At 40.9% G+C, this 14,083-nt stretch overlaps 1 protein-coding gene across 3 annotated transcripts in view; it reads right to left on the reverse strand.

Annotated features, from left to right (window-relative positions):
• The window catches only part of DSP (desmoplakin), a 39,184-nt gene that overhangs the window by 14,977 nt on the left and 10,124 nt on the right, over positions 1–14,083 (reverse strand). For all 3 annotated transcript variants that reach the window (XM_054517421.1, XM_054517416.1, XM_036396016.2), the window contains exons 3-15: positions 13,151–13,299; positions 12,629–12,803; positions 9,873–10,001; positions 8,682–8,732; positions 7,462–7,623; positions 6,381–6,485; positions 5,104–5,199; positions 4,750–4,875; positions 3,839–3,991; positions 2,650–2,804; positions 2,125–2,251; positions 1,384–1,588; positions 657–874 (exon numbers count right to left, since the gene is read on the reverse strand). In XM_054517421.1, coding sequence (XP_054373396.1) covers positions 657–874; positions 1,384–1,588; positions 2,125–2,251; positions 2,650–2,804; positions 3,839–3,991; positions 4,750–4,875; positions 5,104–5,199; positions 6,381–6,485; positions 7,462–7,623; positions 8,682–8,732; positions 9,873–10,001; positions 12,629–12,803; positions 13,151–13,299 — 1,851 coding nt within the window. The remainder of the gene's footprint in view (positions 1–656; positions 875–1,383; positions 1,589–2,124; positions 2,252–2,649; positions 2,805–3,838; positions 3,992–4,749; positions 4,876–5,103; positions 5,200–6,380; positions 6,486–7,461; positions 7,624–8,681; positions 8,733–9,872; positions 10,002–12,628; positions 12,804–13,150; positions 13,300–14,083) is intronic.

A 14,083-nucleotide genomic window follows, 5' to 3' on the forward strand; every position in this document is an offset into this window, starting at 1 on the left:
CTTATCCAAGCAGCCTGCTCTTTATACATAACCAGCTTGACTGAGGACTGAAGAAGTGGCTGAGCTTGCTTTCTTCAAGGCAAACACTACTGAGCAGTTTCTTTTTGTCCACAATAGGTCATATGTCTTTTTGAGAATCTACACTCCAAAACTCAGCTCTGACATGCCAAGGTCCTTCTGCTCTTGAGACCTTTGCAACCTCATTGCCCCATGGGAATTTCTCATATGCCAAACCTGTTACCTTTTTGTACCAATCTTCCCTCCATGGTTTCCTACAAATCTAAAGAGCGAGGAGAGGGATAGTAAGTCTCGCGTATCCAGTCTGTATCCCACAGACAGCACTTTACAGGTAGGTGGTTACGTGAAGTCCTTGGTAAAGGATTTTAATGGTGCTTTACTTTGGATCAGGCTTAACACGAACTCACAGTGACCTGACCTACAGTCTTTCTGTATTCCTTGCCTGGCAGAACTTGATTTCTAAAACTCAAGGGTCAACTTTTTCTACTTGGAAGGTAAATTCTAATCCAAAACATTATGGTTAGCCTCCATCTGAGATTATTTGCACAGGATGTGTGATCTTATGCTGATCATAAACAGAACTGCAGTGTAGAGTCATACAGAGCTTGAGATGCATAAAGACAAACATCCATGGTTACCTCTAAGTCCTTTATTCTGGCTGAAAAATCGTGCATAGCCCCTTGATCCACTCCAAGAGGAGCTCTTTGAACCATCTGAATCTCAGCAGCTTCAATCTGACGCCGAAGTTTCTGAAGCTCCATCAGCAGCCAGGCCTCCTGCTTCTCATACTCTCGGTTTCTCTCATTAACGATTATGGTGTTTGAGGACCCCACGGGACAGCACTCAGTTGGGACCACTGAAATGGTAAAATGAATTGGGTAAGCATCAACTGCCAGAGAGCTGAGCAGGAACATGTAGAAAGCCAAGGCAGTGCCCAAGTGACCCAAGCACTGAGTTGACCTGTAGAACTGAGAACAGGTGGAAGATCCGGGCCTTAGGCAGCTGTTTCAGAGAATGAAATCTCTCCTTCATAAAAATATAAATTTGCTTCCTAAAATGCAGCAGTCAGATTTAGCTTCCTAATAATAGAAAATGTATCAGATGGACTAAATTCCTCTCATTCTCCCAGCAGGTTCCATGAATTTTAGAGCACTATTCCCAGACTCCCATCAAAGGAAGGAGCCATGCACTCGCCTGTACATGGCCAGTTTTATTATGCTGGGAGACAGCAGAACAGTTCTTGAACATATTCCTATTCGTATATTGAAAAGAACATTTTCACATAAAAGAATGCAGAACTGGCCATCTCTGGAACAAAGAAAGCCCAGCAATCGAAACTCTACAAAAGTCAGGACGACAACAAACCTGTTTGTGGTGGTCGTGCTTGATTAGGCAGTTGTATGATCAAGGTTTGGTAGTGCTTCTGAGCATCAGTGAACTGAGTCTGGATCTTTCGTTTGTCTTCATCACCAAACATCTCTGAGCCTTGGCTGTTTCTGAGGAATTCTTGATAATGGATCTCCAGGTCAGTTATTATTTTTTGGTAATCTTCCTTACGCATTGTTTTCAGCTGAAATAAGGAAGAAGGGAATTTTGAAATAAAAGGGGAAAAAAGCAATTGGGGAAGTTTTATGACTAGTTGATCATTAAGGAACAAACTAATAAATCTATAAAAAAACCAAAGTAATCACACTTTAGAATAAATCCTCACTAAGCTACCTCTAAAAGTATGATGCTAAGAGTACCAGCTGAGTGAACCTATCCTTCTTACCATCATTTCACACCTTAACAGCAGTTTGAAATTCTACCTCTTATTCTGTTTATCCATGCCCCTGTACAGTGGGAGCTAATACAGCAAGTATGTAATAAATTCCCTTAGCTAATCTTCCTGCTTATCTGTTTCTCCTTTAATAAAATTACAACTCCCATATGTGAGAGTTTTTGCGCAACCTAGCAAAAGGAAGGCCTGTGGTTTTGTAGAACCAGAAAAGGAAGGTGGTTTTGTAGAACATACATCTGTACAGGATACTGAAGGGTCTGCTTGGGACAGCAGACATCAGGTCATGGATGTCTCTGGTCTGCAGGCAAGGCCAGCTGGTGTCTTACCTTGGCAATAGTCATGGCTCTGATTTTCTCAATGTCAATCATGCAGTAATGCCAGGACACCAGGCTCTTCATGTTGATATACAGCTGGTTCCACAAAGCTAAAATAGCTTCATAGTATTGCTCAATTCTAGCATGAAGAAAAAAAAACGCGTGATCAAAATGCATCTGTCCTTGTAGCACAGATACAAAATATCCCAAGAAACAACGACCAGATGCGGAGCATGTTACGGCTCCTTCTCTACTTGAAAAAATCTTGGAAATTAATTATACATTACTTTCATTAGTACATATGAGAAAAACCGTGTAGACATTAACTTTTAAACGTTTCTAGGCCCCAACATAGATCTCAGCAAGTTTCACTGCAGTGAGTTTCCTCAAGTCAAGGGTCTAGTCCTTAATCCCCCCACCTTTAGGGGCAGGGGCAGTGCACTCTGAGCAAGCCACAGAACATATTTTGTGACTGGTTGCTATTTCGAGTGAACGCTAACCCCAGAGGCAAGCGTCCAAACTGAGGCAGCAACTCACTTGGTAGCCAGATCCACTGCCAATGGATTGGGGGGTGGGATGATAAGGCTGACAGATGGCACCAGCATGTCCACTCCTCCGGGGCCGGTCACCAGCCACTTGCTGCGCTCATTGTTGTCCTTCAGGATGCACTCATCTCCTTTGCGCACCGTTTTCTGCAAGGGATGCAGAAGAGGGTTTCTCATTAGCTAACTAAGGTGGGGCTTCCAGGAGAGACAGACAAGGGAGGTGCACCTAGATCACAGAAGCAGGAGCGCTTTCCAGCTGCCAGGTCTGGGTGTGTATCTCAGATTCATATTGGAGCAAAAGATTAGTACAGATCAACCCCTTCACCCTGAATCTGGTTTCCATGTGAAGAAAGCCCAAAAAAGCCCAAGAGTGAGCCAGAGAACACAAGTCTGCCAGATCATCAGACCTGGGGCTTGCCCTGACAAAGACTGAATGTGGACACATGGCCTGGTAAGCTACACAACCATGAGTGGCTTTCAGCCAGTGAGCTGAAGGCATGAAGACATTTAGTGCTGCATCCATATTTGCAAAGGGACTGGGAGTGAGTGTGGCAGAGCCAGATTCACCAGCTCCAACTGCCAGAAATCCTGACACCGGGCAGCCACAGGTGTGGCCGTGGTGCAGGAAGAAGCACATAAGCAGAAAGCACATCTACATTTATTATTAAGAAAAAAAAAACAGAAATAAACCCAAGCAGCCTCAGTACTGAGGAGGAAGAAAAACCATAATTAATTTCATAGCCTATCCAGAAAAAAAATGGGAATAATAATGAATAACTGCATATTCCTCACTTTTGTTAGATGAATTGTTCACCTAAGAATCCAGAGAGGCACTGGAAAAGTGAGCAATCACCAAAAAGAAAGGTGTGGATGCACAGAGGCATCGTACAACAATTTCAGTCTTATCAGCAATAAGACTTTTATGTTCTAATTTCAAATATGAGTATTAATGCTATTTAATAGATTTATAATAGTAATTTTGGCTAGCTTTATTAACCAATAAAAACCTACTTGTTTATTCATAGTGGCAAGAAACCAGAGCTTCTTCTGTCAAAGAAATTCAAGCTGACCAAAAGCATATAAAAGGGTTACACCTATCAGCTCAATGGTCTGCTTACTAAGTAATTTGCAATGTTCTAGCTTACACAGTGTTCATTCACAGCCAAAAAGGAATACAATACCAGATCCTGTTTGTAGTCACACAGAGCCTTGAGGATAATGGGCTTGTTACTTCGATAGTCTGGGTTACGTGGCTTCAGCTGCACAATCTTCCTGGATTTATTCACCAAACTCTGCACTTGCCTCTTGTATTCAAGAATTCTCTCTCGTTCATTCTGCAAAGATTAATCATATGTTACAAATTTATTCTAAAAAGAAAAGGCATCTAGTTCCCGCTGTTCTATTTAAGAGAGGGATACATCTGGAACTTACAGTAGGCAAAACTTACTTTAGCTCCAATGGGATGAGTCTTTGGCCTACAGTGTAAAACTGCAGTTTTAAAAAGAGCTGAGAAACATCTAAGTATCTTTGCATCTCTGGAAAGATGCAAAGTTTGCAAAATTTGCATAGCAGGTTTTTCATACAGATCTTCAAACTGGTTAAAGTGGTGTTTAGGAAACACAGGCATAAATTGAAAGAATCTAACAAAATGAATGCTAACAAAAAAAGGCAACAATTACACTTTCAAACCTGACTTCATCAATTGGCCTTTTACACCACTGACCATTTTTTCTCCAATTTGGGACTGTAGTGCTTAACTCGTGATCAGAGCTAAAAAAGCTGACTTCTTTCAAAGAGACTGCAGTGACAGAGTGACATGATGAATCATTTATCAAATGTCTTTATCCTTTGAGGCAAAATCTATTCTACCACATAAGAATAAAAGTATTTCTTTTTTTTTTTCATTTGTTAGCATGTCAGAAAATTGGGGATTTGTTGGACTCTTTCCAGACTTAAAAATATAGTGGTGTCAAGTTCATACAGTACTGTATTCAAATATTGCAGTGCACTTGGGTTTACATTTGTTATCTAAAGAGGGCAGCTGGTTTCCCAGAAAAGCAGAACATAACCTGTCAGGTAAGTATGACAGTACCTCCAGCTCTTTGATCTGCTCCAGCAGAGTCTGCAGTGACATGCTCTTATCACAGATGAACTTCTTTCTGATAGAGTCTTGTAAGTTTTTCAGGTAGCACTCCGTGGCTTGGGCCTCTTCAAAGAACTACAGGAGAAAAGTTGTGAATTTGGCTGTGTGTAGCTCTTAAAAATGTCTGCTAAAAATTGATGGACTCCTTTAATGAGAAATCCCAGTTCACCTCTGGCACAATGGTAGCATTTACAACATTGTGCAATAGTGTACTATAGTAAATATATGTGTGCACAATAAATATATCTTTGATGGGATTCATGCTTTTTTAAAAAAGTGTGAATTCTCCACATCACAGCTCACCTGAAAGTAAGCCGCATTCTCCTTCAGATGAACATCAATACATTTGGTGATCTGAAGAATCCAGCTCCACTGAGTTTGCAATGTATCCATGTAAGCCTAAGAAAAACAGTAATACACACAAGTCAGGCCACCACACTGATCTCTCTCCCACACCTAGACTCAAGCAAAATTATCTGTGCTCCACACAAATGCAAATGAAAAATCTGCTAAAACAAATTCACGGACACCAGAACTATGTAATTCATGCAAATGGTTTCGCAACTTCTAGGCATCCACCTAACTGAAATGAGTTAAATACCTGCTTGTGAGACACAAAGAGAAATCTGTTCATGACCTGAATTTGTTTGATCAACATAAAGCCCCAGGTGCGTTAACAAAAAGGGGTGAAATGCACAAAGAGTAGTGCAAATAAAGTATTTCAGCTGCAAATGGCCATGTTCTCATTCTTTCAGGGAACACCTCCAAACATGATATTTTATGCTGGTTGTTTTTAGATTCAAAACACTCAAGCAGCCATGTATATTCTTTAAAAAATGACGCACAACTTTCAGTTCACTGCTGGAGCTTAAAAGAATCTTTCCTTTAAGAGAGAAACTGACTACAGGAGAAATAGGATTTTACACAATATGATAACAGTTAACCAAGTAAACATACTGAAAGGCAGAAAAGATTTTTTTTTTCCTTTTAGCTTCTTCAGTTGCAGAGTTCTTATGCACTCTTGAAACTGCAACAACTACAGCATCTCCTAATAAAATGTCCAAATTGTTGCAGCCTTTTAAATTAAAAAGTAAGTGTACACCAAGCTTTTGAAAGCAAAAGTGTCTTGGCTAAGCCATAGAAAGGCACTATGAATTTCAGCTGCAGAAAGTATTTGCACTTGGATTAAACATAAACCCTCAAAAAAGGGTGTGGCATTTTTCAAAACATGCCTACTAAGACAACAGAACAGCAATGACATGGCTTCCTATCATAAATCCTGTTGCACTGTAGTCAGCACAATCAAGATACAGCAATTTCAACACACTCAGATAACACCCTAAGCTTAGATTTCATTTTTACTTGCATCTATCACCATGCAGTTGGTAATGGCCAGGTTTGTAGAGGAAGATAGTAACGTTTATTAGAGCAGCCCATAAAGCTGGGTAAAATGGGCATGATTTTGGGCAGGCGAAACCTTCTTGAGCCCAAATGCAGCACTTTGTATGTGAACTTTCACTGAGAACTTTTCCCATGTAGCAACTAAAGAAGCAAGTGAAATCACACAAAGTCTAACTCACCTCGATTTTGTCTGAAGCAGGATGCTGATTGAGAACTAGCTGGTCACTTTCTTGCTTTAGCTTGTTGAGTTCTTTTTCTTTAACCTCCAGTTCACTCATACGTTTCTAAATAACCAAAACACAGCATTAAAGTAACTCCAAAGGTATACTGCACAGGCAGAACAGTGTTTTCATTTTTTTAAAATTTCCCAGATAGTTGTGATGATATAAAATTATCCCTTCTAACACTATAAAGTGTTTCCATGAGGTGTACTGAAGTTAATTATGAAGACATTAGAATCAAAGAAGGTGCAATCATCTCAATTCTAGTCTCTGGGCTTGCTGTTTCAGAGAGCAAAGAACATTAGGTTCTTCCTTTCTTAAGAATGATGGAAGCAAAAACGACTGCATCTTGCAATATCCAGAACAGCTGAACTAAAAAAAAAGGCACTTCCATAATAGTGTGAACTTCCATTCTTTTTTCAGTTTAGTGATCAGCACCAATACTGGTTAAACAAATACACATGCTCAACTTCCTTACACACCTACAGACGACAAGGGGCAGGGCAAACTACATCTGACCATGCACGCAGTGTGCTGCTGGCAGAACCATCAGAGGAAGAGAGCACAGCTCTACTTCCTGGTGACAGATAATCAGGGCCAAATACATGGACCTCTGACCCCTGCACAGTCCCAACAGGGAGAATTAAAACTGCTTGATTCAAGTCCCTTAGGTTGGCACGCCAGCACAATGACTGTGCTGTGCTGTGTGCACAAGCAGTAGGTGATCACTGGTCTGTAGTGGACTGCACAAAGAAGGACACATTCCAAGATCAAAATAAACAATGAGAACTCCCTGAATGGGAGCAAAATCCTCCAAAAAATATCCTGTCCTGACTCGAAAGGTTATAACATAGTACTTCACTGAAAACTGTTGATAAAAAAACCCAGGAACTCCAAAAGAGTTCCTCCACTCCACTCTTCTCCACTCCAAAAGAGTGAAGAAACACCCTGTGATGAGCCTCTCCCAAGAGAGGCTGTTTCTCCCTGACTATTCCAAGAGAGGGCTGATGGAAAGCATAGGGAGGTTGAGCTATCTTACAGAGAAGGATTCCTGCTTCCTGGCAATATCAGTGTTCCTGTCACTCCAGTCATAGAGGAGCTCCTCTTCCTCACAGTCATTGATCCACATGATCTCTCTGCTGGTGGCCTGGATGAGGTTCTGGAATTGGCGAAGTTGATCCATTCTCTCAAAGGAATATTTCTGCAAGGAAGTACAGATTACAGATATGAGAAGCCATAAACATATAAATGCCTGAGCTGCATGGAGAAAGGAAGCTAAGAGCACAGCATGGCTTTTTCCTTTTTTTTTTTTTTGTTTGGGGTTTTGATGTGGTTTTTTTTGGTTTTTTGGGGTTTCTGTTTGTTTGGTTGTTTTTTTGTTTTCGGGTTTTTTTTATGTAAAATAACAATAAAACCCACATGTCTGTAAAACCTGTTGGCAATGGACAGCAGATGTGCCTGGGTTTATTGACTCATGAAACCTGTTAGCAATAGACAGCGCACACCGTGTCAGGATTTATAGAATAGGAACATGATGTCAGCACCTTCTCAAAATTATTTCTAACACACGTGTTAGAAGACATGTAGGAAGGCAAGCAAAAAGGCATGGGGGGAAGAACAAGAAATGCCTGAACACTTAACATCCTTTTGCTTGCATTTGCTGCTCATAGTACATCCTTGATGTTATAGCAGCATCTTTTGCACAGTTGACACTTCAAGAAAAAATTCTTTGTCTTCAGATCATAATACACATCCTGTTACTTGAAATCAGGTTGCCAGGAATCAGATTCTGATCCCAAGTGTTAAATAAACCATTTGCACAAGATTCTCACTGTGTTTTACATGAAGATCCACAGCAGGGAAGATGCACAGCCCTACACAGAATTTGTTTGGTTCCAGTCCCACCTTTGAGTAACTTTTTAAGCTTCATATACAGCCTAATTTCATCACTACATTTACTCCCATTAAGGAGGTAGAGGTCTACTCTTCACCTGCTTGGTGACCAACTCCCTCCACCAGGTGCAAACTAGAAACTTCCTTGTGAGAACAAGTCAATTATACAGCAGGCAATGCATTAATCTCAAGTCCATAACTCAAAATGAATCTTTCAGAAACTACAAAGCACTTTCAGTTTACTGCTGAATAGAATTATTTAAATGTGCATCTATCACTCTGTCAAAACCTGAAGTGTGCCTTGACAATCACATAGGTGTTAATAAAGCAAACAGGGTCTCAGAAATGACCACATCCCTTGCTTACCAGTAGGCCTTCATATTCTTCCTCCAGCTGATGAACTGCAGCCTTCTCCCTCTGGAACAGAGACAGCAAACACTTAGTGAGCCTTTTACAAGTTTCCTACTTGCTGCTATTTCATTTACAGAGTCAATATCATAATAATTGCAGGTGGTAACATGCAAATGCCTGCAAGAGACATCTGTCAATAGCAGATTTGCTCTGCTGGATGACTCAGGAAGTACAAAACCAAGGCTTGGACAAACTTACTACCCTCATGGATGCTCGGTATATATATCCATCCAAGCCTGCACATAATCTGTAACACCAAAACAACACTTGAAACTGGATTTCTTTCTGCACCAAACTCCTGCACCAGCTAGTCCTAGAGCAAGCTTTGGAGATTGTGAACTAGTATAAATTACGATGTGAGCAGACAGCTCTGGTCTTTATCCCCATTTCTTTGGCTGGGAACCTGCCCAGCCTTGGAACTGGTATTCCACAGGGCAGACTATCACCTTTCCTGTTTGAAACAGAAGGGGAAATGGAGCAAAATCTTTTCCACTCTTCAGCTTGGTTGAGAGATTAGGGCTACAGAACAGACTACCTTTTCTTTAGATTGAACACTCTCCTGCCAAACAAGAGAAAAGATGAATGGAAGCCTCCTCTCTCCTATACCTAACTGCTGGGCTGATAGGAGAGGAAGTTAACACAGTATTTTCAGTCACTTCTTTATTCCAATCACAAAATCCAGAGGGCAACAGAAGTCTCAGAGGAAAAAAAGAAAAAAATAATATCAACACATAAGAAAAGCTTTAATCTTATTTTAGCCAAGAATTCAGGCATTTTTCACAGAAAAAACCTGATGACTCAAGGCTGCATCTGAACACCCACCTTATTCTTTCACTTTCTTGTTTAATATACTGAGACAGCAAGTGAGAATAATCACTCTTAGTCATCTGTCTCAAAAATAATATGGGAATATTTATTTGCCAGCCTTGGTGCACAACAACAAAAAGCTAAATAGCTACTAAATTTTTATTTTAAAATTCTGAGGAACTATCGAGGAATTAAGAATTGGAAGTGGTTGCTATCATGACACCAGTGCTTTTTCAAGAGAGGATGAACTTTCCAACATTCCTTTTTTTGTAGTGGAACACCAGTGAGCCAATGCTATATACCTAGACCAAGCAAAGTGTACAGGAGGACAGCAATTACCAGATCTGTTTTGACTTTGTCCAGGTGCCAACGATAGTCTCCGATGGCATTGTGGGTTCTCCTGTGCTCACAAATTTGTTGTTCAATGGATGCTGCTTCAAACCCCCACTTCACTTGCTCCATTTCAACCTAGGAACAAGAAACAGGATTGGTACTTTCATTTCCAATATTACTGCCTAAATTGGAGCATAAAGGAATTGAACTGAAGGCAACTGACTATGTGGTAGAGAGTAAAACTGAAATAAAGAGAAGTTCAGGATAGGGTTTTACAGTTTCTTTAAATTGCCATCAATTAAACTGTGTGACAGGCTCCCAAAGCAGAAGAAACAAAACAGGAAAAATATTTCAGTTGTTTAAAGTTACACTAGATGAAGCACACTCAGTAGTGTACTTTCATCTTCATAACAGTTGTCTTTGGACCAAACTGTTATTTTATGTTCTACAGTAAAATTACATTCCTATCACTCTGAAAACAAACCATGACTTTATCAAACAATGCTATTCTTGCAATTCATGTGGAAATGCCCAATTAAGTTCTATAGCCCAGTACACCAGATTTCCATTTTAATTTTGCTCATGTAAACTTCAACAACCTCAGTTAAATGCAGTCATTCTAAAAAACTCCACAGAATATAAACTGAAATTATTAGAAAATGTCTTGTTTTTCTTGCATTTTAGCAACATTTATTGTAGGATGACAGGAGAAAATGTCTAGAAACAGCCTTGAAAAACAGTAATACACCTGCTAATTACTAACTCAAAAACTGACTGCATTCCTTGTTTCATTTTTTTCCAAATATTAAAAGCACCTAACTTTAAATTCAGCTCCTCAAACTCCAAATTCTCTTCTATGCTGCAAAGACACACTGCAGCTCTATCTGAATACCTGTCTATGCACATGCCCAGTAAAGAAAGAGGTATCCTAATCTTGGGTTGGAACTGAATTTGGTAATTACCAGCCTGGAGTCAAATCTCTATGAGTCAACAGATGACAATAAAGCCAGAACTCAAGCATAGGGGTTCAAAGGCAGTGCTGAAAACAATCCAAGAAACAAAACCATTTTTCATTCAGACATTTGAAAGTTAGAGGACTTTGACCCTTCTTGTTATATTTAAACAGTCCAAAGAGACTGTAGCAACAGTGGCAGTCATGGCTGGCTGCCATATGCGAACAAAGGCTGTCTGGATTTCCCTGCAGTTTCCCCAGCTCTGCACTGGAAATTTGACTAACCCTCCCTACCATCTGATTCTCCTACCAGCAAACCATGCAGACAAAAACCAGAAAAACAGCAAAAAACATCAGCTGCTCAGAACTTTTTCCCACATCTCACCACATTACAAGGGGAAACATTATCCTAGTCTCGATGTGAGCAAGTAATGGGACACAGCAAGGCACGATGGAAAGAAGCAGCATCGTGGCAAGTTCAAAATAAATTTTCCCAGTGAGGTAAGTGCTTACTGGCCCCACCTCAGCTTTCTGTAGGGATGAAGGGGAAGAGAGAGAGAGAGAGCCTTTTACTTTCACAGGAGGTTTAGTGTGGGAACACAGCTATTAAGCAATTGCTTATGCTCCCTGTGTTTAGCAAGGAGTGTCTGAGCAGGGCGTCACGTGGTGTCTTTGGGAGGTGCAGCCTGTTCCCCATCTTTCATCGCTGGAAGCATGCCCAGAGTCTGTCCAACATCACTCCTCAAGCCATGGCAGGTCTGACAATCAGCCTCCTCTCCCACAGCATGTGAAGAGCAATGATGTGGGCTGTGGCTGTCCAGGCACAATGCTTATACATATTACCGATCAAGGAGTGCATCTCCACTTCCCCTTCCTCCTCTAAAACGTGCCACACAGAAAGACTGGACTGTAACTAGCGCTCACTTAAAAATATTGCAACTCTACAGAGCTCTACCCTCCCCATTTGGTTTGCATTGGAGCCATCTGACAAATGCCATACGCAGATAATAATGACAGAATTGCAAAGCAACAACCTAATATAGAGAGATAAAAAGAATGCAATTTCAATTTACAAGGAGTCTGCACGTGTGACTTCAGCCACCTTGTTCCATCCTCCCTACCTGTCTCTCAGAAAGGGCTGTCCAACCACAAACTCACAACTCTCACTTCAACACACAACTTTCACCTCAGCAGCACAAAAAACAGTGTGTGTTTTCCATTCCAGGTTACATCAGCAACAGCTGTGAATTGGCAAATTTGTTCTCAGAACGCAACAAACAGTAGCTTCACCACTTCTGTGTGGATTTTAGCACTGACTTCTGAGAGCCTAGTCCTGTGGCAATCAGCCCTACCTCTCTGAGGTAAAGACAGACTAGAGGGGGAGAGCAACTGTAAAACACTGGACAATGGTTAAATCTGTGAAGATGGTCCTGTCTGTGTAAAAGGTTAAAATAAATATGAATCAAAGGAAATCTGTGCAAGGAAGGAAGGAGGGAAATACTGAGCGTAATAATCTCTAACACAAAAATGTCGATGTTTTTGTTATGTTAACACCAGTGTTTCATTTAGCTTTCAAATCTAACTTCTACATCTTTTCCTCTGCAAAAGACCCCAATCCATGTTTGGATTTCAATGAGAATTCACTATATGTATAATACTGGGAGGGTAAAAAAAGGAACTTGAAATAACATGCGAGCATTCACATGTACCTTTACTTTTCTACTGGCACCCAAAACATTACTACATATGAGGCAACATTCATAAACAACACCAAATTTTAGCATTGTCCCTGGGTTTTGCACAGATTTACCTTCTGCTGCCTCATCCAGTTTAAGCATTCACTTGTGACACGTTTTGTGTACTCATCCCAGCCCGAGCCACTCTGAGAAGAGAAGCAGCCACCACCTTTGGAGCTGGCCCTCCTGGCGCGGGGAACGCTGATGGCTTTGTACAGGGCACGCATCTGCTCCTGGAGCTGAAGCAGCCTGAAAGGGAAGGAAACACTTCGTGTCTGAGAGCAAAACACCCAGAAAACACACAAACAATGCAATTTGTCTCTCCTACTGGACCACCAACTATTCAAAACAAAGTGTTGAAAGCAAAGACTGTGGAAAAAATATACAGATTAAGATTTCATGGAGACAACTAAGGGGTCAATTTCTATCAGAAATATATTCCTGCAAGACCCTTCTCCATGTTAGTGTGACCAAAGAGATTTAGTTCCACCTTACTGATTTCTATTACGTCCTGCAACACCAAGGAAGGTGAACACTTGAGGTACCACAAACTTTTCTCAGTCACATTCCCCACCCCAACCCTTCCCTGACGATACCTTTTCTGATACATGTCACAGGGCTGGCCCATCTGCCTCATCTCTCTGATCAGTCCATCCAGGATGTCCATTTGGTCATTTGCCTGTGCAAAACAGTCTTCCAGATCCCTGTTCCCTCTAAGTGGGACACCATCCCCATATTTCAATTCCTAATGAAAAAAAGCAGATGGGAGATTAATTTAAATATTCATTATCTAAGCTTCCTTTAGTTGTCTTAAAAAAGGTGTTGTGAGGACTGGGGGGTTTTTTAGGAAGCATGTTAAGTTTCAACTGCCAGGTCTCTGACTGCCAGTTTTAACTGGCAGAAGGTTGATGATCTACAGTCACTAGAAAGTGCTTATTAAAATAAAATATGGAAGAAAATTATTAAAATGTAGCTATCAAACAAAACTTTCCATAAAGAGCAACACATCTTGATGTTTATTTCAATGGAGCCAAGGCTTCACATGGTGTGCTAACTTCTTAAGACATTGTGCTTCTGTGTTCAGAAGATGCGAAGGAAACACTGTCCTAGTAGGAGATAGTAGATATTGCTCCTGATTTTCCACAAGGTTCCCTGAGGTTCTAAGACCTCCTCCTCCTGCAAAAACACAAGCAGGACTATCTGCCTGGGTCCAGCTCCATGCCCCATCACATTTGCATCCCACCTTATCACCCAAAGTCTAGGCAAATTCTCCATGCACCCTCTCAGTGCAGTTGGATCAGCATGGCCATGGTGCTTCAACCAGGAAGACGTGGCTCGTTGACCTCACTGCACACTGACACAGCCATGCTGAGCAAAACACAATGCAGCTGTGACCTGATTTTCCAAATAAAATATTATGGACCTCATTGCTCTGTCCCTTAGAAAGAAAAGAAAGAAACAAAGCAGGCAATGCATGTTGTGGCACCAAGCTGGAAGTAAACATCTCTTTCTTTCAAGTTCACTGGAAT

This window comes from Molothrus ater, chromosome 1 (assembly GCF_012460135.2).
Source record: "Molothrus ater isolate BHLD 08-10-18 breed brown headed cowbird chromosome 1, BPBGC_Mater_1.1, whole genome shotgun sequence".
NCBI lineage: Eukaryota > Metazoa > Chordata > Aves > Passeriformes > Icteridae > Molothrus > Molothrus ater.